Source organism: Pagrus major, chromosome 15 (assembly GCF_040436345.1).
Source record: "Pagrus major chromosome 15, Pma_NU_1.0".
Lineage (NCBI taxonomy): Eukaryota > Metazoa > Chordata > Actinopteri > Spariformes > Sparidae > Pagrus > Pagrus major.
This window is the reverse complement of record NC_133229.1, coordinates 11,091,365-11,116,611: the sequence shown is the minus strand read 5'-3', so window position 1 is coordinate 11,116,611 and position 25,247 is coordinate 11,091,365. Positions and strand designations below refer to the sequence as shown.

Genomic DNA, 25,247 nt, shown 5'->3' with positions numbered 1-25,247 from the left:
GACAACACAGTAAAATAAAGAGAACAACCTAGACATATTAACATAACAATATAAAATGTAATATAAAAACAATCTGACCTGTATACTCAGAAGTTTAGTTGTCTAGCTATATGAAATAGCTATATGCTATTTCATTATAGTTTTTAAAGGTGTAATATGTAGGAACTGGCACCTAACAAAGGTCACACCAAACAAACATGGGGCACATTATCACCAGATTTACCTCTAACTGCTGCAAATTGTAGCTGCCGGTAGCTATTTAACTCAGTTAGCAGTGCAGCTAGTGGTCCAGACTGGGAGCTGGAGAGGTTTTATGAGGCTGGACAGGCAGGAGCTAGTTGATCAGCATGCTAACTTCAGTGTATATCTCTGCAGCGCAATACTAGATGTCTTTGCCATAATGTCAAGTGTTATTTCTTCACATCTGTGGATATTTTCAGCTAATTTTTGAATGTTTTAACCAAAATTCTTACAAATTGCACCTTTAAGCTTGTAGTACTTTTCAATTACACTGTCCGTACCTCTATCCTTCTACTGTATATTGAGTGCCACAAGAGAACCACAGACAAATCTCTACTAGTTTATACTCTCATCTCTTTATATATAAAAATGCATTTGCTGTGGGGGAAAGAAGTAAAGGTCAAACAAAGGTCCTTGCTGAAGTATGTGACCCATCACCAACGAGATCTTCAAAACCCAGACTTGTTGTGATGTCTGCATTCCACGTGTGTCCATTTCAACAGGATGTTATCATACTTTATCCTCCATTAGACAGACGAGACAGCGTAACACAGGCTAATGAGATAAGCTATTGGATTTGACAGGCAACACATTGTATGATAGTAAGGATAAAGGCGTGACAAAAGGTGTTCTGTAAATAAGATTTAATCTGTTAGTCTGAAAATGTATAGTAAGTCATATAGTGCCCTATAGTACAGTTTCAATTATCATAGTACAATTTACATTTTGTGTTTTTGTGTTCATGTCAGTGACAAAATATAAAGCATAGAAAAGCTGTGTTAAACATACAAGGTCCAGAGGCCAGTATATATATATCTTAATGTGGAGCGAGTGCACAGTTAAAGGGTCGTTTACAGTTTAACACAGGAAGTGATTCAGACAACAGCACGACACAGAAACCTATAAATCAACTGACCTGTCAGCATCAAGACGTGATAGTGACATTATTTATTGCACAAGCCAATCGGTATAAACACATTCTAAAACAAAGAGGAAACAATTTAACTTAATCTAAAATATATAAATTAACAAACTTAATTCTCAGAGTAAAACTGAATTCATGGAAGATTTGTGTTTCTGGCATATTCTCTAAATCCCTCATACCTTTAGATATATTCACACATTCTGCACCACACACACATGTGCGCACGCGCACACACACACGCGCACACACACACACACACGCGCACACACACACACGCGCGCGCACACACACACACACACACGCGCGCGCACACACACACACACACACACACACACACACACACACACACACACACACACACACACACACACACACACACACACACACACACACACACACACGACAGGAAATGCAGAGAGCAGGGCTCGATCAGATCCATGGCAGTCTTCCCCTTCAGCAGCAATAGCAGCAGATTTTCATCCAATAGTACACGGATTGTTCAAACACTCATCGTAACCAAGTCTGTAGAGAGACACGCAAGAAATTAATTTAATTAACTGTGCAATAATCAGTGAAGAACTGAAGTCGTATGTGTTTAACTGCAAGAGGACTGAGATGACTCCAGTGATGGATGCTTACAATCGTTTTTGTGTCTTCTTTGTCCAAAACCTTTTGCGCTTGGTCGGGAGGAAACTTGAGCATGGAGGTAATCACTTTGGCCATCGTCTGTGGAAGAGGAGCAAATAAATCATTTAATAAAGCTTGCAGCATTTAAAAGAAGAAGCTGTGAACTTCATCTTTAACATAAACACGTTTATGTTAATGTTTCATATTTTATTTTCAAGTTTTAAAATATACATTTTTTCCAACACCAGATATAAAAAAGCCCAAATAAATAAACAAATAAATAAATAAATAACTCCAGGCCTATCTGCCAGTGCGCATGCATTTCCCCATAAACACAAGGGATAATCAGAAACAGGGCTCCCGTGTAGGAAATATAACCGCTCAACCAACACGGAACAAGGCCAGCATGTCTTTGAATGGCAACTCTGCGTCATGCGAGATGTATGTTCTCGCAGGCAGCCTGGGGGACATCCTCCACACAGGGGAGGTCTGCCATGTTGCCATAAAGACTAACTGTTTGCTGAGGAGCTGGGAAAAACCCGCTGACTTTAGGACCGTGTCAACAACACTGTTAATTAGGGAGATCGCTGTTAATTTTAACCCAGGAAGACTGGACACAACATGATTTTTATGTGGCGTCCTAAAATGCTCTCACATTTTGTGTGGCAGATGGAGGTCATTGGATACCCCACGAAAAAAATGGGATGGCCTGAATCTCCCATTTTTGCCCGTTCTGATTTAAATGCAGTGTTTTTTAAATGCTGTGGTTTCGTTTATTGACCACATCCTCATATAACTAGAAATTACAACATGTCAGTCTTTGTCAGGGAAAGAACGATTAAGCCATGGGGCTCTATTGCTGTGGTGGCGCAACAACCACCAGTGCAAGCAGCACTCTGATTGTTTGGTATCTTCTGCTGTACATATAAAATGTAAACAGCACCACATCACTCTGGCTGCAGACTTGCGGTGCTGTGTGTTCACATCGTGCCGCTCTACACCCTCTCGACAATAGTTTCCTGAAGGCACATTTCTTCATGTCTTAAGCTGCCGTTGTCATGCTTCAGTTTGATTGGCTCAAAGATCTGAGACCAGCGATGTGACTGGCTGAATGTGTATTTGTTAATCACCACCTTCACCCAGACCTTTAGCACTGCGCTGTACATACATGAACCAAAACAGCAGGTGCACTCGGAGTCGCCCACACAGTTTGTGTACTGAAGACCTACTGCTGCGTGTTTGTCGTTGCGTGAGTAAAATAGAGCCCATTGCTTCCACTGTTGTTCCTGGTGTTTTCACAGTAAACTGACAGGCATTTAATATCTGACACTGAGATGTATTAGAAAACTGAGTTATATAAACAACCATGCATTTCTTTTGTGCACAACAATGTAAGAAAAATAAAAGCATACTTTTGTTTCCCGTCCCATCATGTATTCAAACAGCACCTTCCTCAGGTACTCCATCTCTGTGGCTTCTGAGAGTGAATCTGAGCTGTTGAATCCAGGATCTGTGAAATCAAGCAAAAACAGCCAATTACTAATCTGAGACCTGCTCAGTCACACTATAGTGCAAGACTCTGATAATAAACTGCCGTCAAATAATCTTTAATAAAGAATGTTAGAAATAGTTGGGCTTCTCTCTCTTTCATCCCTCTCTGTTCATAGTGTTTTTATGGGACTATGTGTTAACTATGCTGCCATTTTGACCAGGTCTCTGAATATTTCTGGTCATATACAATAAACAAATATAAAATAAAACATTTCTACGATCTTTATCAGGATGCATGTCTACAAACATTGCAAAGGTGGTTTTAAAATGTACAAAGTTTACTTTTCTTGTCTAGTTTTTAATTAAATCTAGCAAACAACAATACCTGTCACAGTCAACTTTATGTTTGTATTAGCAACCATACACACAGCCACTTTCTGCAGGTACGGGTTCAAATTAAGCACCAGCTATAAGTGCAGGAAAGAATGGCGAGGCTCAGCAGGAGTCCAATAATACCTCCAGAGTCCAAGAATGAACACTTTAATTCTCCGCCCAAAGCTTTAACACCATCATTCCTCTAAAAACTATGAATGGAAAACAGTGCTGCCGCATGGATAGGCCTGGTAACACTTAACACTACCGCTTCTACCTATAAAATATCTGCGTCAGGTCTTTAATATGGAACAACACCAACTTGCTCCCTGACTATTTGGAATAATCATTCAGATTACAGCACGAGACAGAGACTTGTGATTAGGCGTCAAGAGAAGGTGATAGAGGAGTGCAAACAGTTCTTTGATCTCGTGGTAAGTACTGGGTTTCCAATAAATCCTACAGCCTTTGTCCTGCTGACCCCATGTTGCCCCAGCTGAGCCTACCATCAAACCATTCAGGGAGCTACACACATGAAACTACGTACGAAGGTGATTTAAGTAGGTTCAAAAGAGTCATACTGAGTGGAAGACACTTTCACTAATATGTACAATAGTCCAAATACAGGACAGAGCAGGTATCAGGCTGGATATAGTGTGTGTATTGAAAGTAAAGGTTTTAAGAAGTAAACGTCTGTCTGCTGCAGGGTCCTGTGCGGGAAACAGGACCACAATCTGTAAAACCCATTAAATCCAAGGATGGCTTCTTCACCGCCCCCCTTCTGACAGCAGATTCTCTTTATTACACCAGCAGGGAAGCTCTGCAGACTCTCACACACACATCATGTTCAGTTTACGATATCCTTGAGGGTATCGCATTGACTTACAGTCAGTACCTAGAGGCTTACCCTAACCTTAACCACACCGCTTATATGTCTAACCCGAACCTTTACTCTAACCTTAACCAAACCATAATTATAACCGCAGCTCTAACCATAACCAGTAAGCCTAAAATCACGCTTAGTTGGCAAAAATCTTCAGTTACAGTTCTTACAGTTAAACCAGACCACACACCCACACACCATCGCACACTATTCAGGATCTCTGTCTCTTGTCTTCAGTCAAATCCCATGAAGAGATGTGGGGGCCGGCAGATTACTGGTAGTGTGTCAAAACTCCTACAGAGATCTTTGGACTATAACTCTACAATTCATATTTTGAAGGCCCCGTTTACTGCTCATTTTCAGGTTCTTAGTATTATTTTGGATGTCTACTAGAAAATGTTTACATGTTTTTAATGCTCAAAAAGCACCTTACTTTTCTTGTACTGTCCATTGCTGCAGCACCTCTATTTAACCTGTCCAGTGATGTAGCAATGTAACTAAGTACATTTATTCAAGTACTGTACTTGAATAAAGTAAATGAATTTACCTGAATATTTCCATTTTCTTGTCTGAAAGCTCTGTTTTAGCGCATGTGTCATCAAGACCCCCCTCTTCCCATAGTCTCCTTTGATTGGTCAGTTCTCACAGGCCTGAGCCAGCACTGATTGCCTTGTTTCTGCATCAGCTCTGTCAATGTTTTTGCAACCACGACCGTTTTGAGGGCAGCGTTTGTTTAGTTGTGACATCCCAACCTTACGGAAACCCTGATTTAAAATCTTACTTTCTACAATAAGGGACCTTTAAAACATATAATTATATGTTAAAAATCCCTATTACAATATAAAAGTTAGTTTACCTACTTTATGCTTTGGGTGTATTTAGCTTATGTTAAAAGTTTCTTATGACAATGCATGTGTTCAAGCTTTTTGTACCTTCGTTGAGTAGGAAACTGGCTCGCCAAGCAGAACTAAGTGATTCATGGTGTTAACATTACCTTTAAATGTGCTCCCAAGATGAGTTACAACAGTGCTCCGGTGGAAACATTTAATCTTGTCCTCAAGCGAGTGAATCTACCGTGGAGAAACACACAAGCATGCACAGATTAATCATAAAACAAGCCATTTGACCCCTGTGGGTTAATTCTATGCATTAGTCTAATTGTTGTATGGGACACGAGCACAGCATTTTGTTGATCATCCCTGGGGGATGTTTGTGAGAATGACGATGTGTGTGAGAAAAACTGTGGGAGGCGTTGCTCTGAGTGTTTATAGGGTTAAACCAAATGTAAACAGATGTGCTGTGTAATTAAGTTGATGCAGCAGGATAGCAGTAGCTTCTCTTGCTGGAGGCCCCAGAATCCTGGGAATACACTGCATGGGATTTGCTGTTCACTTGTCCCCAGCGAAGAGGGTGTGCACACACAAACACAGGGCCCGACACTCACTTTCTCAATAAAGCCCTGCTCCTTCAGTCGAGCCTCGCTCAGCAAAGTTGTCTTCTCCGCTAGCTGAGCCTGTGGTTGGAAAGGACAGAACATCAATGTCGATGAGGACAAAACAAATAGTACAAACAGTATGTTGCTATCAATGATGCATGTTTTACTTGATTAAACAATTAAAATACAGTGGTAACTGGCTTAAATGATATGAATTCTAGAAACGGTGAAAGAAGTCAAACTGGAACCAGCAAACCTACCTGCAGTTCTTCTGGAGTCATCTCTGCCTAAATAAATAAAAAATAGATACTTTATGTTAGAATAGAAAAATAAGAAGATACATGTGTAGTTAAAGTAAAATAATAACATATACATTTAATCTATAACGGCATGATAATAAAATAAACAGGCAGTTTACATTTAAAGAAGAAGTCTGCCGGTATACGCTATCTTTCTTATCGTCAACAAATCCCATTAAAGGACCAAAACCAACAAAAAATGCATCCTGCATACACAAGCATCGTTTGTGTATCCAAAGCCTGATTCATCGTATTGCTGCCATAGAGCTCCACTGTTGTCCATAAACTACTAGAAACATAGAAATGAGCCACACTGTTACACAGTGTGACATGTTCCTGTGCTACAATGAACATGAGCACTGTTGCTAAGCACCAAATGTGCATAATCCACTGCTCAAAATAGTTCCTAACAAACATTTAGTCTTGTTTGAATAATGTTTTCCAAAGCAATAGCATAAATATTAGCCTGGATAGCGATAGCTGTCATGCAATCGTGAGGTCTTCATGGATATTGAGGAGCTGTAGACTTTATTTATGGGCAAACTGTAGCCTTCACTGTACATTTACTGCCATTAGAAAGTTCATTGCTAAATTTAACCTCTGCTCTGATCGCAAACACCTGTCTGCTGTGAGCACCTGCGCAAGTTTGAAGGATGCTGTATCACTTGGGGATTCTTCTAAAGTGATACATCATTGGTCCATTTTTAAAGAAATCTAAAAATGCCAAAGTACACTGGTGTGGGGCTTAAATTAGACTATATGTTTTTGTGGCCCGTTTTGAAAGCCACAACAGGTGGAAGATGAAAATACTAAGTACTGAACTAACACACTGTTGGTTTGGTGTATTTATTTTGTAAAAATAAATAAACCTAACTAAACCAGACTTTTACTTCTAAAAGAGTGCTGGTCTATTGTCTCTATAGAGAGACACACTGACCCACTGTCGAAATGAAAAATGGTTTGTGAGGCCCGTTGGAAGGTTTGGCCTCCCTGAGCTTAAACCCATACAATCCACCCATAAAATTATTACCTCACCAGGGAAAAATGCAGCAGAGAGAGCAGTGTAATTCTTTGTGTTTGTGTGCATCTGGACACCGTGTAAAGGTAGAAGAATCAGGTCTCACAGCACCTCAACACCAGGGTAAAGCGTCTCCCTGGAGTACTCTTGTCCTATCTGGCTCCTTTCCAGTATGCATGCGAGTATTCCTGTAGTATAAATCTTAAGGCCGAGAATCACCTCATATGATGATAATTGAGAACAGGGATTGAGGCTGGCTGCTGCCTCACAATCTCTTTTTTCCGAGGAGAACATTCCTGAGTGATTCAAACGAGCTTCACAGGATCCGGCGTGCTTTGGAGAGCAGCCACACGACTGGGGCAGAAGACTGATCAGAGCAAAGTATGTAAGCAAATTGTCCCTGAGCTCTAAGACGGAATCCTTCAATTACGAAGCAAGACAAAGGAAACGATAACGGATAACTGTTAAGTCTGTTAACCTGGATGTGAACTTTCAAATGATTAGGTATGGAAACAAAAATGCATCTGGATTAGGCTGTCATTCAAAACTAGTAATGCTTCCATCAGACTTCAGCCTTTTCCCAGAGGAGCATGAGAGGGAGCTGACAAGACCTGATTTCCTACAGCTATGGTGAGTGACTTACGATTTCAACAGAATCACTACATAAATTCAATAGAAACCCCCAGTCTCGTATATAATGGACTTTAATAGCAGCAGGTATGAATTTCTACATCTGTGCAAACATTAAAATGTTCCTTATACATCAACCAGTTGTGACACCAATCGCAGATGTTTGATGACCCATAGTCACCCCATGAATATGGGTCAGAAATGTTTGTACCTCATCTGTGCCCTGGCTCCTTCCTTGCAACTCCTCCAGTTCTTTCTGGACCTGCCACACTCTGTCACCCATCTCCTCCTCTCGACTCTGGAAAAAAATAAAACGAAACAACAATGGCTGAGTCATTTCCTCTGTTTCATCTGAGCATCACAACTCAAGTATGTTGATCAGATCTCTCCGTCTTATTTTAGACATCCCGTCCTTAATTATGCTTATATTATAATTAAAGAGTCATTTGGCAATTTTCCAAGTTCATACCATTCAGCAGGCATTGATTGATGATTAAGTGCAGTTTTTTAAGTGATTACAGATTGGCTGCCAGAGGAAATGTGAAAACATTGTGCAGCAGCAGTAGAATTAATGATTTGATTAAGAAAAATATATCCATATATTAAGTCAGCCATAACACTTAAACAATGTTGTGATTAAGAATGGGTGAAAACTAGTTAGCAAGCTCAGAGTAGGGAACAGAATTGCTGAAAAAGCTAAAGTTACCAGATAAGAGCTGAAATAGTTAAAAGTGATACACTGCTGATTAAAATAGTTTGCTAAAAGTAATAGATAAATGATTGAAAAGTCTAAACAAGGTGGACAAACAGCTGAAGTATTTAGCTAGCTCAAAGTAGTTAATGAACAGAACTGCTGAAATAGCTAACAGTAATGGATAAAGGTTGAAATAGTCTGCTTAAATTGATAGACAAATGATCTAAACAATGTAGACAAACAGCTGAATTAGTTAACTAGTTTAAAGTGATGGATAGATTTGTTAAAATAGCCAATTTAATATGAAAAATATGATTTAAACAGTGGAAATTGTCAGCTAGCTTAAAGTAATATGGCTGAAATAGCTTAAAGTACCTGATAACAGTTCTAAAAGTTAGCTTAAAGTAAGAGAACAATAATTAAGAAAAGGCTAAATGAAATCATGAACAGCTGAACAGTTAGCTAAACATTTTTTAAAACATTTTTGATGTCATTGAAGGGGTACTTGAGTTCATCTGACGGGGATGTGGAGGTATATCTGCCAACAAAGGTGTAAACCACTGCTCGGAAAGGTAGCTGCCAACAGTAATAGCTTCCAAATGGTGGATGGGGTTAATTGCCCTTCCATGATAAACACTGGGCCTTATTTTAGGTAAGTATTTTGAAGCTCCATCTTTTGACAGTACCTGTATAACCTGTTCATATTTCTGAACAGTTCTGTGCAAATCATCCTCCTTCTCGGCAACCAGCTTTTTCAGCTGACTGACTTCCTCACGATGGATACTGATGAGCTCGGCTTCAACACTCTGGGCTTTTGCTGTGTCAAGGAAAATAGCCAGAGTTAGTACATGAAGAAAAAAAAAAAGGAATTCATATTCCAAACCACTCACTCACATCCCATCTGGAATGAAACACGACATGGAGGAAACATGGCAGTTCAGACGCACTGTTTCCGAATGCAATGATCCCTTAATTTTGTTCCAGTCAGTGTCGAAATTAAAAAAAATACATAATGTTTCCATGTAGTTATTCCACCCTGCTGTTGTACATGAATGTCAGATCAGATTTACTTTGATTTTCCATTTTAAGGCAGTTATTTTGGTGCCTAAAACGTAAGTAGTAAGTAGCGATTTCACCACAACAAGACAACCAATTCAATCCCATGTCTTACAACACAGCTGTAAATCTCGCCAGTTTAATTTAATGAATGGAGAATTATTTTCCTCTGCCTCACCAATGGCCTCCTTCACCGATGTATCGAGCTCCGCCTCCTTCAAGGCCAGTTGTGTGTTGAACTCCCTCATCAGCTGCTTGATAGCAGAATTGTGCTTCATTTCCACATCTTCCACCTCCAATCTATTAGAACAGACAGTAAAGGAAATGTTAGTTTTCATTTTCAAGTCTTTACTATCAAGAATCATTAACAAGATGAAATCATGAACTTACTTTAACTTTTTCTCCTGCTCCTCTAACAACTCTTTCTTCATGTATTCAAGATCCTGCTCGTGCTCCTTCCTCAGTAATCGGATGTCTTTCTGTAGCCTGGTGAAGTCCTTGTGGATTTTCTCCTTCTCGTTCTTCACCTGAGTCAGATTACTCTTGACAGACTCGAGAGAATCGCCGCCTTCCGTCGGAGAGTGGTTTTCCATCGCGCTCATGGTTTGCTGTACGCTGCTTCGCTCCACCATCATCTCAGCCCCAGGTTGTGATGAATTCTGGATCTGTTTAATAGTTTCCTGATGTTGATCGAGCTGAGCATCCTTCTCACATATTTCTTCTTTCAGCCGATTTATTTCTGCGACAAGGTTTCCATTCTGCTCTTCTGCTCCTTTGAGTCTGGCCTCGATTTCATGTAGTGCTGATTCATTTTCTTTGAGCTCCCCTTGTTGTGCTACGTCTCTCAGCTTCTCTTCGTACATGATTTTCAATTCCTCTAAAGACTTTTCTTTCTCAAGCTTTTCATTACTCAGAATCTGTTCGAGATTTTTCTCCTGCTCTTCCTTAAGCTTGATAAGAGCATCCTCGAGTGTTTTTGTTTTCTCTTCTAACGTTTCTGCGTGTTGTTTGCCGGCCGTTTCGTTGCTCTTGATTTCCTCCAGGCTCGTTTGAAGAGCCTTGATCGTCTGCTCTTTTTCCTCAAGCTGCGAGGTTAGCTGTTTCTTAATCTGACCGATTTTCTGCTCAGCTTTCTTCTTCAGCTCGGATACTTTCCGGGCACTGTCTGCAGACAACTTCTCTTCAGTTGCCTTCAGATTCTCCTCTTTGCTCTTTAGAATCTCATCTTTTGTTTTTTCGAATTCCTCCCTCTGACATTCAAGCTTGTGTTTACACTCTTCCTCCAGAGAGCGTAGTTTTTCTACCATCTCCTGCTCCAAATTACCGTTCTGAGTGCACTGCATCTGGGTCTGCTGCAGCTGCTCTACTAATTCTTTCTTTTCGCTCTCCCTGACGCTGTGCTGCTGTTTGAGGTCAGCTGTGAGTTGTTCACACTCTTTTGTCTTTAAGGCTAACTGCTCCTGGAGCTCGCCAAGTCGACTGATGCAACTCTCCAGCTCCGAAGTAAGTCCGCTGACCTTCTGCTCTTTCTCACTCAACACCTGGTCCATCTCCGACTTGCTGATGGACTGATTGTCAATACTCGCTGTCAGCCTTTGCAGGGCTTCATTCTTTTCAGAGATTTCACGCTCCAGATCATCAAGTCTGCTCTGCAGACATGTGATAGTGTTGTCATTCTGGGTGAACTTGGTCTCATACTCAGACAGACTGTTCCTGAGTGCAGCCGCCTGCTCCAACGCAGACTTTCTCTCCTGCTCTAATCTCTCTGTGGTCTCAGCAGCCTGTCGTCTCTCCTCTTTATACTGCTGGTTCAGCTGATTTATGGCTTCCTCCTTCTCTTTTATGCTACTTGCTAGCTGATTTTTCAAGTCACTGATGATGCTTTCCAAGTCGCTGATACGCAACTCGTTGGCTTTAATACTTTCTGATATGATTCTGTTTGCCTCACTCAGCTCCTCAATTTTCTGAACTTTCTCACTGATAGATTGAGAATGATTCTCCTTCTCATGTGTTAAGGCTTCGACATGCTCCGTTTGAGCATTTACCTGAGCAGTCATCTGGTCTAATGAAATGCATAGATTCTTATTCGCCTCCGTCTGCTGGCGGAGATCCTCCTCTAAAGTGCAAATTCTTTCTTCTTTAGTATGGATAACAGCTTGTAGCTGAGAGGAACTTTCCTCAAATTTAGTCTGCAAGTCCTCACTCTCTTTACCTCTGGAACCTTCCAGAGCTTTGAGCTGCATCTCTGTTCCCTCCAGCTTATCTGACAAGGTCTTTAACTTCTCTGTGTTCTCCTCCTTTGTTGTGTTAAGCTGGTCTTGCAGGGAGTTCCTCTCATTCAGAGCCTGGTTGAGGTTCCTCTCCACTGACTCCATTTGCTCTTTCAGCAGCGCCTCGGCCTGAGACAAACTTTCAAGCTTAACCGCTGCTTCATTCAGCTCTTCTTGCAGCTTCTGCACGGTGGTTTCTCGAATCACCAGCTCCTCCTTTAGATCCTTTAATTCACGCAACACTTGGTCGTTCTCCTCTTTCCCTCGGCTAAGTTGCTGAGAAATTTCCTCCAGTTCCTGAGCCTTCTCCTGTAATATGTGCGAGTGTTTCTCTGTTAATTCCTCCTCTTGCTGTCCTAACTTCTCCTGCCACCGACGCTCCAGCTCCTCAATCTCATGCTTGTGGGTGTCATGTAGCTTCTCCACCTCTTGCTTATGGTTGGCCTGCAGCTCTGACACTGTGCTGCTCAGGCCTTGGGAACTTTTTTGAGCCATCTCTACGATTTTCTCTTGAACTTGTTGCTCCTTCTGCTGAAGCTCTTTCTCCTTCTTTGCAAGTTCCTTCTTCATGTTTTCTTCATTCTGCTGAATCTTTTTCTTATAGCTCTCATGCATGTCTTTGGCCTTCTGTTTAAGCTTTTCCATTTTTGTTTCCTGTGTTTTCAGCTTAGCTTCTATCTCATCCCTCTCTCTTATAGTGTTTTTCATCTTCTTCTCATGATCCGCTTTTTCATCATCCAGCTGTTTCGTGAGGCGCGTCTGTTCTTCCTGTTTAGTGTTCAGCTCTGCAGTAAATGACTTCTCCTTCTCTGACAGCTCCTTTTTGCCTTCTTGTAATTGGTGCTCTAGCTCTTGAAGCGACTTCTCTTTCTGTTGGCAATCATCCTTCGCTACTTCCAACTGATGCTCCAAATCTGACAAATCCTTCTTACACTGAACAAGATCCTTTGAGATCTTACTCAACTGTGCATTAGATTCCTTTAGGCTCTCATTATCTAGCTTGGATTGTGATAAACACTGCTGCAGCTCCTCCACTTCCTTTACCTTGACATTTAGCTCTTGTGATTCCTCTTGTAATGTTTTTTGCTTAAGCATGTGTTCTTTAATTTCCTTTTCCTTTTCCCTCAGAACAATCTTCAATGCGTTAAGTTCCTCCTTCAGAGTTTTCTCTATTCCTCCAAGAGACTGCTCGTGCTCCTGTTTGATATTTGCCAGCTCTACATTGTGCTTTGCCTGCCGCTCTTGAAGCCTCTTCTCATGTTCCTGTTGAGCTAACCTATGAACCTCTTCAGCTGCAACCAACTTCTCCTCCAGGAGCTGTTTACCCTTCAAAGCCTCAGAAAGTTCAGCGGAAACTGCCTCTAGCTCTGCCTGCTTTGCTTCCAGTTTCTCTAAAGTTTTCTGGTTCATGTCTTCAACATGTGCTTGGAACTGCAGTTCTTTATCTTTCAGGAGGGTCTCCACTTCAGCTCGGTGTTTTTCCTTGAGTTCCTCGAGAGCAGCATTATGCTGCTGGGTTAGGGTGCCCTTGTGCTTTTCCAGCTGCTCCTGGTGCTTTTCCTCTAATGCAGAGATTTGCTCTTTGTGTTTATCCTTCAGCTCGTCCAACTGCTTGGAAAGTTCATGGGACAGACATGATCCGTCTTGTGAGATCTTGTCGAGAGAGCTCTCCAGCTCCAATATTCTCTGTAACCACATACACGTAGGTTATTAGATTATCTTACAAAGAAATTATTTAACAGACTTATGAGACAAAATACATGGTCAGTAATTAAGATTATTTTGAACAGTGGGACTGAAAGAGTACAGCTAGCACCAAATATTCAAAGCTTCAAGAGCAAGGAGGGATGGGTGTGTGTGTGTTTTTTACTAACAACAGAAGATGAATTAAATTAATTTAAAGCTTTTACTTTGCAACAAATTCAGCAATTGAATCAAATGTACAATGCTTTGCAGTAAAATACACTCAAATATGATGATTATATAGGCATCTTCAATAAATGCATCTTGCCCTCACTGTCTGTGTGTCTTCCTGGAGAGCTTAGTGGTTGTGAAATATCATTCAATAAATTAACATGGAAATGAACAAAGATTTGACCCTCAAAAAATTCAGTTAGCCCTAATTATTACTTCCAATAACATCCACGTAAGTACATTTGAAAAATGTACAATTAAAAAACCCCCTCAAAAAAAACAAACTCACAGTTCTTGCAGCCTCCAGCTCCAATTGTATCTCTTTAACCTTGTTATCACCTTCTGTCCTTATAGCCGTCTTCTGTAACTCTACATCCTCCAGAGCCAGAGACGCCTGCTGATCTCGTTCCTTACCTAACTGGGCAAACTCCTCTTTGCACTGCTCCTAAATACAAAAGAAGCACAAGGAATGTAAAAACCAAAAAGTGGTTGTTTTTCATCTAATTTACTCGATCATGTTGTGAAATCTAATAAATGAAAATCTTTGGCACATACGACAGCTTTGTTGATTCTGGCACTCATCTCTTCTTCTTTAGCAGCCAGAGCTTCCTTGTGGAGTTTTTCCATATTGACCACCGTTTCCTCCGATGACTTCTAGTAATATATATATATATTAATGAAAAAATAGGATATCACAATAACATACATTGTAAATATCATCGGTACATAAAATGTGAATATTACCAAACATAAATAAAAATACAGTTTTGGAATAGTTTAACTGGGCAATATTGTTGATAACTACGGAAGCCCTAAAAAGCCATGCATTCATACATTTTATTTCCTCCGTTTTCCCGTGATAACGAGTTAATTTCATTTGTTTTCTCAAGATCTCGAGTTATTATCTCGAAATAACAACTGCCGTTTCCCGAGATAACGGGATAATTTTCTTGAGATCTCGAGATAACGAAACTTTGTTTTCCCGAGATAACGATATAATTAATTCAAGATCTCGAGATAATGACTGTGATATGATAGGCCTGAGATTATGGAGACGCCCGGGACCTCGTAGCTGGTCAGCTATGTAGTTAAAGACGACATCAGGCTCACTTAGATTGCGCCGCCGATATAGCTGAAGCCTTGCTAACTGTCTTTTTAGATTACGCACACTAATGTGTATATTATCTGTAATAGCAAGGCATAATGCTATTTCAGCCTGTGTCAGGCCTTGATTGAAAAGATATGTGACGCAGTGATCGATATGCTCCTGCTCCTCTGATATTGCTACACTGAATGATGTTTCCTGCAATGATTTAATATACTACACTATCGTTTTGCTTTCACAAGATCTTGAATTAATTATATCGTTATCTCGGGGAAAAAAAAAGTTTCGTTATCTCGAGATCTCGAGAAAATGATGCCGTTATCTCGGGAAAACAGCAGCTGTTATTTCGAGATAATAACTCGAGATCTCGAGAAAACAAATGAAATTAACTCGTTATCACGGGAAAGCGGAGGAAATAAAATGTATGAATGCATGGCCCTTTAGGGCTTCCGTAGATAACAGTTTGCTGATTCCTGTTATTCTTCCAAATGAAAACCCTTCAATTGTTGAGTTAATGCTACTCATTTGCATCTCATGTAGTAATATCAGTAATGTTAATGTTCTAACAAATTCTTCTAAATGAAAATAAAATCAAGAGCATCCGGCAGAAGTCACTTCCAGACCTTCATGATGGTGACGACCTCCTGTTTGACTCGTGTGAGCTTCTCCTGCAGACTCTTCCTCTCTTCCTCATTGACCCTTTCGACTTCTTTCACTCTCTCCTCCAGCTGAACCTGCAGCTGTTTTCGGGCCTCCTCCGCCTTCTGAGCTACACCCAGCGCACGTTCAAGTTCTTCAAATGCTATTTTAAAAACAAAACAAAACAAACATGGAAATACATTGTTAACATACTAAAAGAGGTTATTCCTGTTCACATTCAGAAGTGGATTCCACTCACCTGATTTCTCAGCCTTTTCTTTCTGTTCCTGTAGTTCTTCTTTCTGGACAGTAACCTGCTGGAGCCTGGAGCGAAGCTGTGCAACCTCCTCTTCTTTCATTTCCAGTGTCTCATGCATCTGGCGCTTTGTCTCGGCAATGACCATTCCCTGAAAGACAACAACCCAGAAAAGAAAATCACCCTTTTAATATCTGTAATGTTGGGTTTGATAAGTATTATCCTTAAAATTTACACCAAAACTCAAGGCCTGTGTGTGTAACTGTTTTTGATTTAAAGCATTCCTCACACAGATCTCATAAGCTGCTGTCCGTCCTGCAGAGCTGGGGTCAAAGTTTAAGAGGAACAATATAGGGTGTCAAGGTGTCACACTTCTTTACTCAGTGGCAGAGTAAAAAAACACATCTAGTTTTCGACTACAACTGAATCTTCAGGACTGTCAATCAAGATGTGACTCAAGCCTAAAAAACTCCTCACTCACCTTGTCCTGCTCCAGCTGCTCAATGAGGTTCTTTGCATCTCGAAGCTGAGTGATCAACTTAGTCTTTTCTGTTGTGTGAAGCTCCTATAATATAAAACATTTGACAGAATTACAAATGAGAATGTCACATATGGTCAACACCCCACTTTACACAGGGACATTTCTGATGTTGGGACTCATATCCTGTATATGCTTTGGTCAAATAACATCAAAATCACATGTTTGCTGCACCACCCAGGATGCCTCACCCACAAGCCAAATAACCAGACAGTGTACACAAACCCAGCTAAACCAACAAGTCAACCCAAATTACAGCCCAGCTTAGCAGCAGCGGCATGTAGCAGCCATGTCTCTGTGCCACCAATGTGTAACCAGTGGTTACTAAACAGGAAATGCTTGGATGACTGTATTTGTCATGTTGTTTGGTCTATCTGTGCAACAAGGCAAGGTGTCTATGCAGTCTATGGATTAAAAGAATCAAGAAAATGTATTATTTCATTTTGAACATACAAAAAAGGCGAATAAAGTGCACAGTACTCTGTGAAACCAGACTGTAAATAGAAAATTCAAAAATCCCTGAGCTGAAACGCAGACAGATGGTCTGTTTTATGGGATATTTGTCTGAGGCAGGGGATGATCACGGCCCGCCCAGCAGTTCCAGGATGCCTTCATGCTGCTTAAGAGGGCTAAACGCCTGTTAACCTCTGCTTTTCCTGAGACAGGAAAGGCCCAAACAGAGTGCAGATTCAACACAGAAATTATGGCAAAAATGAACATGAGTCCATCGTACAGTCACAGGCAAGCTGTCCATTATCAGTGTCTCTGAAACAACAAACATCTGTTATCAGACGCTGCAAAACATCAGAGCAGCTACGGACAAGCTAAACAAGCCGATCATACCACTGGAGCTAAATGTTTTGAAATCGATGAAAACAATGATCCAGTCATGTCACACTGACATGAACCCTTGTCCTGGAGCTCGGCCAGAGAATTTGGATGTTCGGACTCTGAGAACCATAGCAAACCACTGTGTCACTGAGATAATTGACCCACATTATCAGTGGACCATAAAGACTCTGGCAGACATTTTGCAGCACAACATTAATGACCCTAAACAAACTGCTCAGTCATTTGCTGCATCTCTGGCCAGCCTCATTTTAATCAAACCTCGTAATTACAGTTTACCGCCACATCAATTTCTAGTGAGCGGCTGTCTCAGGAAATGGCCTTGAAATGTATGGTTACTTTGCACCTCACTGACAAAGTGATAAAGCGCATGAGGAGATATCATCTAAAATTTATGAGAAATGTCCTAATATATCGCTGCCATTAAACACGGGTTAGCCACCTTAATCTTCTCCAGCTCCTGAAGCCTCTCCTGCAGCTGCTCCTGCAAAGTTTCATTCTCTGTGCCCAGCTGGGCGCTCCGCTCCTTGTGTGTGCGCATCACTTCTTTGCACTTCTGCAGGAGGTTTTCCTGCCTCTTCACTCTCTTCTGCAGGGCCTCCATGAGTTTGGTCGGATCACTGTTGCCCTCTCCTGCCCAGAAAATAGAATGCATTGGTTACAAAAATAACATTAGAATGAAATAGAAAATGATTCTCATATAAGTTTGATTGAAGCAACTAAATGTTTTAGTGTTGCTCCCAAACAAATCACAAGTATACACAAAAACTTTTCCCACCCTCGGTGCCTTCAGGCTCTTCTCCTTGCTCCTTCGAAGGACTTTGTGTGGAAGAGTCTGGAGCATCTTCAGATTGAGGGACGTCATCCTCAGTAGGCACAGGACCGTCAGTGAAACCCTTAGCTCGTTTCTTCAACAGAGCAACCTGTTAGCAAGAGCAAAAAACACTTAGCAAAATAAACCTCTGACTACTTGGGTTCAAGACCAGAATCTGGCATTATACTCTGCATCCTTATTTTTTTAATGAACTCACTAAATTAAGCAGGCAGATTTAATGTAAAATGTAGCCACATTTATTTGATGATCACTGCAGTAAAATCACCATATGTTAAACTTTAATACCACTTTTTTGCATTGTTAATCAGTCACGTTTAATCAAAGTATTTTATATTATAGTACTAGTGGCAAACAAACATGGCATCTTTGTGTTGTTTTCAAAAGACTACATTTTTCTGCCTCACATGAAGCCAACACTCACCTGTGTTTGCAATACAGTGATCATCTGATCCTTCTCCTCCAGCGCAGCATCAAACTCATCCTGTAGGTGTTTCTTGGCTTGCTGGTCCATTTGAAGCTCCTGCAGATCATTCAATATGTTCACTCATGCGTAAACTTTAATATAAAAGGAAGACAGATATTGACCATTGACCATTCATAACATATAGCCATACCTCCCGCAGCTCCCCTATCCTGCGGAGAGCTTTATCTTGACTCTGACTGAGGATAACCTGAAGGGACGGAGAACAGATATGACTCCTGTGAGCTTCTCCTGCAGACTCATATGATCAGCTCAGGATGATCAAAATGTTCCTCTGGCCAAAAACATTGTATCAAAAATTAAGTATTATTCAAAATGACAGTTAAGACAAATTACCTGTGTTTTTTCTTTATCTCGCTGCACTGTTCTGTACGCAGTGACCAGCTGGAGGGTGAAGGAGTGGAGGTGAATAAAAGGGAGAGAAACAGAGTAAGAAAAAGACAAAATCATTAATAAGGATACATCAAAAGTAACTATAGTTATACACACTTGTATGACTGAGTGCTATACACTCTTAGTGTGACTCTTACCTCTGAGTACTTCCCCCTGTACTTCCCCAGGCTCCTCTCCACTCTGAGCAGTCGGTGCATCAGCTGCTCTTTGGAGAGGGACTCTGTAGTTCCTGGTGGCTCCTCAGCCTCGCTCTCAATATCTGAGGGGGGATCATATGTAGGGGCGCCAGGGGACTCATTTTCTCCCAAAGGTGTCAGAGAATCTCGTGATGAGCTTCGGACAAGGTTTTCTTTAGAGGGAGAGCGGAACAGGTTCTCTGCACGACTGGCGCCGCCACGAATCAACGACTCCATCGAGGGAACTTTTAACTGCAGTTTTTGGACAAGTGACGGTGTCTCCTCTCTCTGTTGGGAGGAAAAAGCTCATTTTAAACATATCGAAGAATAAGCAACAGTGTTATAACTTTAACTCGAAAATCAAAGAGGAGGAAGGGTGAACATACATGAGGAGAGGCACTTCCGTCCCCATTGATGCTACCTCTGGGAGATCTTGCTGGTCCTTTAGAGGCACTCTGCAGTTAAAAAGACATCATGAGAGAAAGGAAAACTGTGCCAGTGGACTTGTCCTGGGCAAGTTAGTCATCCACACCCAGCATGGCTCTCCCTGATTACTCTGGAGGGAGCAATATTAGTATTGCTGGGAGCAATGCAGGGGCAATGGGTACCCTCATGCAACTTGGAAAAAACAGAGGGGTTAAATACATAAAAGAAGGCATCTCTACTGTACATCAAACAAAAAGGGTTAAAACTGGACTCTACAGAACAGCCATGAGGTCAGAACAAACAAACAGTTAAAAGTCAAGTAGGAGAGCTGGTATTTGAATTAAAGATGCTCGGCAGTGCCGTGTGCAGCTGTATTACAAGAGCACAAGAGAGTATTGAAGTAAGTGAACATCGAGCGGCTTAGTTGGTTTAGTTGTCTTGTTAGAAGCAGGATCAGTGAGCACATTTTCTCCTCCCTTGTCCGGCTCCAAGCTACTCGCTCCGCGGGATTACTGTGCAAAACATTCAACATATCTGTCCTGTTTCTTATGGAAATATTTTGACTGTAGTCACTTCCAGGATCTGTTTAAGAGGGCGTTGCAGGTTAGGAAAAGGTCTTTTCCACACAACTGAATGTTTAAACTGTTATTTTCATTCTCCTGTTTTTTGAATGAATGAGTTTGTTAATGTGTGTTTGTGTTGTGGGCAACAGAGCTAACTGAATACAAAGGAAGCACTAATTTCACTGTAGGTTTCGCTATCAACAGTAGAAGGGTAAATATTGATTTATATTTAAACAAACCGATACTTACTTCATTCTCACAGGTTTTTGTGAATAAACAGGGATAAAGGACCACATTTAAAAACTCCATACAGCACACATTACTTACTGACTTCTTTCACTACTTCACCATGTAGATGATGGTCACCTTTGCCTACAGTAAACCAAGACTTGAATGCCTCTGCTGTGTTTCAGCACTACATGTGGAAACACTTGATCCCAACAGAATGACTGGCTAAATTCAAAGTGTTTCTGAATGTCACTCACAACAGTAATGACAACTACAACAACCTTGATCAAGCACCAAGACAAACATAACTCCAAAAGACAGAACGACTCCTTGGTATATCTCTGGTCAAAGACAAAGAAAGTTTTTACCTCCAAAATAAAATGTTAAAACAACAAAATAATTGAGATAGTTTGATGGATTACTATTGTTGGGTTGAGCAATTAACATTTTGTGAGGATGAGTTGATATTTTAACAAGATGTAGGTGAAACATGATAAAAAAAGACAGTTTGATGGGTTTAAGATATTTGTGGTTCATCACAAGAGATGACAATGACACCAGTTGTTTGTTTCTGTAGCTGCAACACAAGTTAAAATTCTCCACACTGTAGTAAAAATATTTCACTGATCTCCCAATAATGACAATAGACGTTATATCAACAGAGGAAAAATTTTTCCGCTAACCTGTGTAGTTTAATTCTATATGTATATCTTATACATCTTCATTTCAATTTGATGTAATAAAGAGTTTAAAGGTTCCAACATTAATTTACCCGCTTTACCAGTATGCCCTTACTTGTGTTAGTAAACACTGACAAGGTTAATCACACGTTACCACTGACCCCAGTTACAATTAATGTCAAACTGTGTTTGCTAAAATAAAATATTCATATCACTGGACAATAACAGTACTGAATATAAACGGTTTGGGTAACAACCTCAATCAGCACTTAAAATTAGGGTTTTAAAAATAAGATGTACATTATGGCCAAAGCCCTTTTATAGTGAGGAGTTAGTTAGTTGTCAAAACACAAATATCTACTTACATCAAACATTTTACATTACACAAATATATCTGAGACATTTGAACAGACATACAAAACGGAGGCAAAATGAATGTATTGTATGCATTCAGAATCTGTCTGTATCACAAATGATGCATTCTTTCAAATCTTGTTTTCCTCTAGTCCTCTTACTGCCTCCACATGAGCACACATCATTTAGTCTTTGAGGCATCTACAAAAGGTGTTTTGGGTCTGTTTGTTTACTTGGAAGAGTTACAAGCAAGTCAACATTTAAACTGCTGAGAAAGCCTGCCCACAGCTTGGAAGATGGAAACGTCAACTCTCCAAATAAACAGACTTGTGGGGAGAGGGGACAAAGGCCGTCAGGCAACATAACAGGGTGTTGAGGGTCTCTAAAGCAAGCAACTAAGGAGACCTAAAGACAAGGGTCAATATTCAAATCTGAGACAGATAATAATAACTGAAAGGTAGGGCAATAAACCAACATACAGCAGAAAGCACACAAGCTTCTAACCCACCATGTAAACCATAAATCCCATTAGATGCAGGGTTAGCCTACATATGAGATGCCTTCTTGATGCTAATCCAAAGGAAACAGGAGACAGAGAGCAGGGAACAAGCTGTCCCTACTCGGGCCACAGTCCTCTACCGATTCCCCAAAGGCGCGGAGACGGGAGGAAGGAACAGGGCGGGAGGAGGAGGAGGAGGAGGAGAAAGATGAGGAGGAGGAGGAGGAGGAAGAGACAGGAAGTGAGGGCAAACTCACCACACTGGCTACCTGGGCCGTTTTGGGTCGTTTTGAATGGTCCAGAGCAAAGATAGTATACTCAGAGAGAAAAGCGGGCTCTGCTATCATCCCGGCCAGCACCTGACCCCGTCAGTGCAGTAACGGGACGAAAGGTGGGGAAAGGAGAGGAACACAGAGAGCAATGAGAAAAACAACACCATGAGTGTGAAATAGTGCTGGAGGGGGCGTCTGGCCGAGAGAGACTGAGATGGATGGAGAGGAAGAGAGAGAGAGAGAGAGAGACTACATGGGACAGGAAGAAAAATAAGAAAAAACGGGAAAGTGAAACACTCAATCAACATTAATGTTATGGATAACAGTTTGACATCTCTGCATGTAGTCTTGAAAAAGGGTTTAATCTACCCTGAAAAATCCAATTAACATTTCCAGAGATGTCAAAGTGTTAAAGATTTGTGAGGTGAAAAAAGATGCTGTGATGACAAGAAGCTTCTAAACTGACGGCACATGAGGCCGAGTTACTACAACACACCTGTGCTTCCAAAGGATCGGGGAGAAAGCAGAGCAGAGAAACTAAAGGTCGGCACTATCACTTTTCCAGTTTTGGGTCTGCAGTGTTGAAATGTAGAAAATTTGTCATGAATGAGTTATTAGGGCCAGTTTTTGATCTGAAGATCAAACAGCCGAGACTGTAAACTTCCATGTCTGAGCTCCAAAACAGATTATTAACCACATGTTGCATCATCAATCTTACAGTCGTGGTCAGTACCTCATCGTGGGACTACCCCCCGCCCCCCAATGAATCAAAGAAGTCTTGCATAAACTTGCCCATATCCGCAGGGGGGAGGGATATTCCCCAAACAAATCACCAGAGAGAAAAACACTGAGAGGAGGTTGCATCAATTATTCATACACATGCTGAAATATGGCCGGCTCTCCAGAGCTAGAATGACCTTCCCAGTGTCTCTTTTTGACGAGCAGTGTCAGAATAATAAAAAAAAAACTGATAATGTGTCGTTAAATCAGCTACTCTATATACAGTGTACTGAATGCTATCACATTTAATAATTAGCCAAATGCTCTTAAAGATGAACATTAAAACACCCGATTATAACCCAAAGTGCAACTTCATCGTCCCTTGTAATAACGCATACAGTTATATGAAAAGAAAGAATAACAGACCATTCCTGTATTTAATTAAATCACTGTGCTCATTGCTCTACAACATCAGTTATCACAATGTTATTTTGGCTTCTGTGTTCTCATGAAATTAAAGAACGCTGTGGTGATGGACTGTCATCTGTTGGCTAAAGTCATGGAACTGCAACGATTCAGGAAATATGCCTCGGTATGATATAACTTTTATTATATTAATACATTTTGATCAGTCTGGGACAGAGTTAACATTTAAACTTAATTTGAGAGTAGATTATATGTCTTGAAAAAGAATAGAACAGAATAAAACAGAAATAAAACTGACACAACTACTTGGTCACTGATTTACTTTCACTTGGCACAGCAATCAAAAAGGCACCAGTTTGTTATTGAGGGAGGATAAAGCGTAACAAAACACATGGCAGGTTTTTTAGGACTGAAGGGAACACGTTGAAAATTAGAATATAAGCTGTGGAGAGAACAAGACATCTCTGCAGGCTGCAGTTTAAGCTCACAGATATTAAAACACATGTCTATCACAGGCCGACACCATGCTCACCTCTCTGTCACTGGGAGAGGGCGAGCCATCGTGGTGAAACGGGAGGGTTTGGCTGCCTCGCCGGTCTCCACTGCCCGTCTGTTAACATGAATCAAACCATATTTGTATCAAAAATACTGAATTCACACGATCATAACTATAATCTTATTGCTTTTTCTGATAACTTTTATTCCCTGACATACACTGTAATATTACAATTAGCCTTACCTAACTTTTCTTGACAATGTCACCCAGTGTTTCCCAGTCTTCACCTTTGAACCCAATCAGCTAAACATGCTGGTTTTAAAGACACACAATGGGTGCCTTGAACCCAAAAACAAACAAACTTTGAGGAATAAATGTAAGTTTGCTCCACACAAGCCCCAAATCACAAAAAGAGCAGCTCAGACATTAATAAAAGTAGACAAAAAATGTTGTGCACTATGGAAAAACGGCTTGAAGCAACTGGGACACAGTTATAAAAGTGAATGCCAAATAGTAGCTATTCCCATTGTAAAACATTGACAACCTGCAGTGTCAAATAAGGACAGGCTGAACTAGACCAGCAGGGTTTGTCAGTACGCTACTTGCCTGCCCTTTTGTATTCCTGTACTATGATGGCAGGCCTTTGGCACTGGTAGTATTTGCATGTGTCAAATAAAGCTCCCAGCTGACATCCACTCCCAGCCAATCCACGCCCATACCGTGTAAGTATTATAATATTTCTTGCCAGTGTTTTGGCTACAATGAAGTTCACGGCTGGGTGCATGTTACTGTTTTTTCTCTACCCCCGGGACAACTAGTTTTACCAGTTACAAGTTCACCTGAACGCACCTTACTAGCAGCAGTTAATGACAGCTAAGTTAGGCAGCTAAATGACCTAGCATGGTGCTAAAAAGGGACAAACAATTAACAAAAGTTGACAGCTTAATGAGTTATGCGAACCATATAGTACTAAACAATTTCCGAAGCAATTATAACTCCTGCGATAGGTCAGCTATCTTCACTGACTAGCAGCTCGGCAGTGTAAACAGAGCTTAGCTTAGCTAGTTAGCTCCCAGCAACAACAACCAACCTGGGCCTGCTGTGGTGACTGCGCATTCCTCTGCGGGGACTGCTCCTCGTTTATCCTCTGCTTCAGTTTTTTAAACATCTCGTCACGCCGATGGAGCAAACAGCTGACGAGCAGATGACTACTATCCGGCGGAGATGTATTTAGTTTCTTTTAAGCTGACATCCAATGCTCGGTGCTAGACTTCCTTGTTCGCCTCTGATTTCCAGCAGGTGAACGCGCTCTCTGCGCATGTGCGGCCAACGTGGAGGAAAACTGAAACGTCAGAGTTAAAGGGCCAGTCCGGGATAAATTAGCTACAGCGCCACCCTTGGAGGAAGAAAGGTATAATTGTTTTTCCTAATGCAACCTGTGATGTCGTTAAAAATAA

At 41.0% G+C, this 25,247-nt stretch overlaps 1 protein-coding gene across 2 annotated transcripts; it reads right to left on the bottom strand.

Annotated features, from left to right (window-relative positions):
* Nucleotides 1–869: 869 nt before the first annotated feature.
* On the bottom strand, nucleotides 870–25,065 carry golga4 (golgin A4). Of its 2 annotated transcripts, XM_073482277.1 has the most exons (25): nucleotides 24,881–25,065; nucleotides 23,827–23,904; nucleotides 22,134–22,235; nucleotides 19,513–19,581; nucleotides 19,088–19,414; nucleotides 18,894–18,941; nucleotides 18,691–18,747; nucleotides 18,498–18,596; nucleotides 18,020–18,164; nucleotides 17,684–17,874; nucleotides 16,336–16,419; nucleotides 15,858–16,005; nucleotides 15,583–15,761; nucleotides 14,410–14,508; nucleotides 14,144–14,299; nucleotides 10,061–13,626; nucleotides 9,849–9,970; nucleotides 9,301–9,431; nucleotides 8,132–8,218; nucleotides 6,234–6,260; nucleotides 5,983–6,051; nucleotides 5,533–5,608; nucleotides 3,205–3,302; nucleotides 1,805–1,891; nucleotides 870–1,687 (listed from the first exon to the last, which is right to left on the bottom strand). In XM_073482277.1, the coding sequence occupies exons 1-25, from the start codon at nucleotides 24,956–24,958 to the stop codon at nucleotides 1,673–1,675; spliced, it is 6,138 nt and encodes a 2,045-aa protein (XP_073338378.1). In that variant the 5' UTR covers nucleotides 24,959–25,065; the 3' UTR covers nucleotides 870–1,672. The 2 variants fall into 2 exon arrangements, with proteins under 2 accessions (XP_073338378.1, XP_073338379.1); XM_073482278.1 differs by lacking the exon at nucleotides 22,134–22,235.
* Between the last annotated feature and the right edge of the window lie 182 nt (nucleotides 25,066–25,247).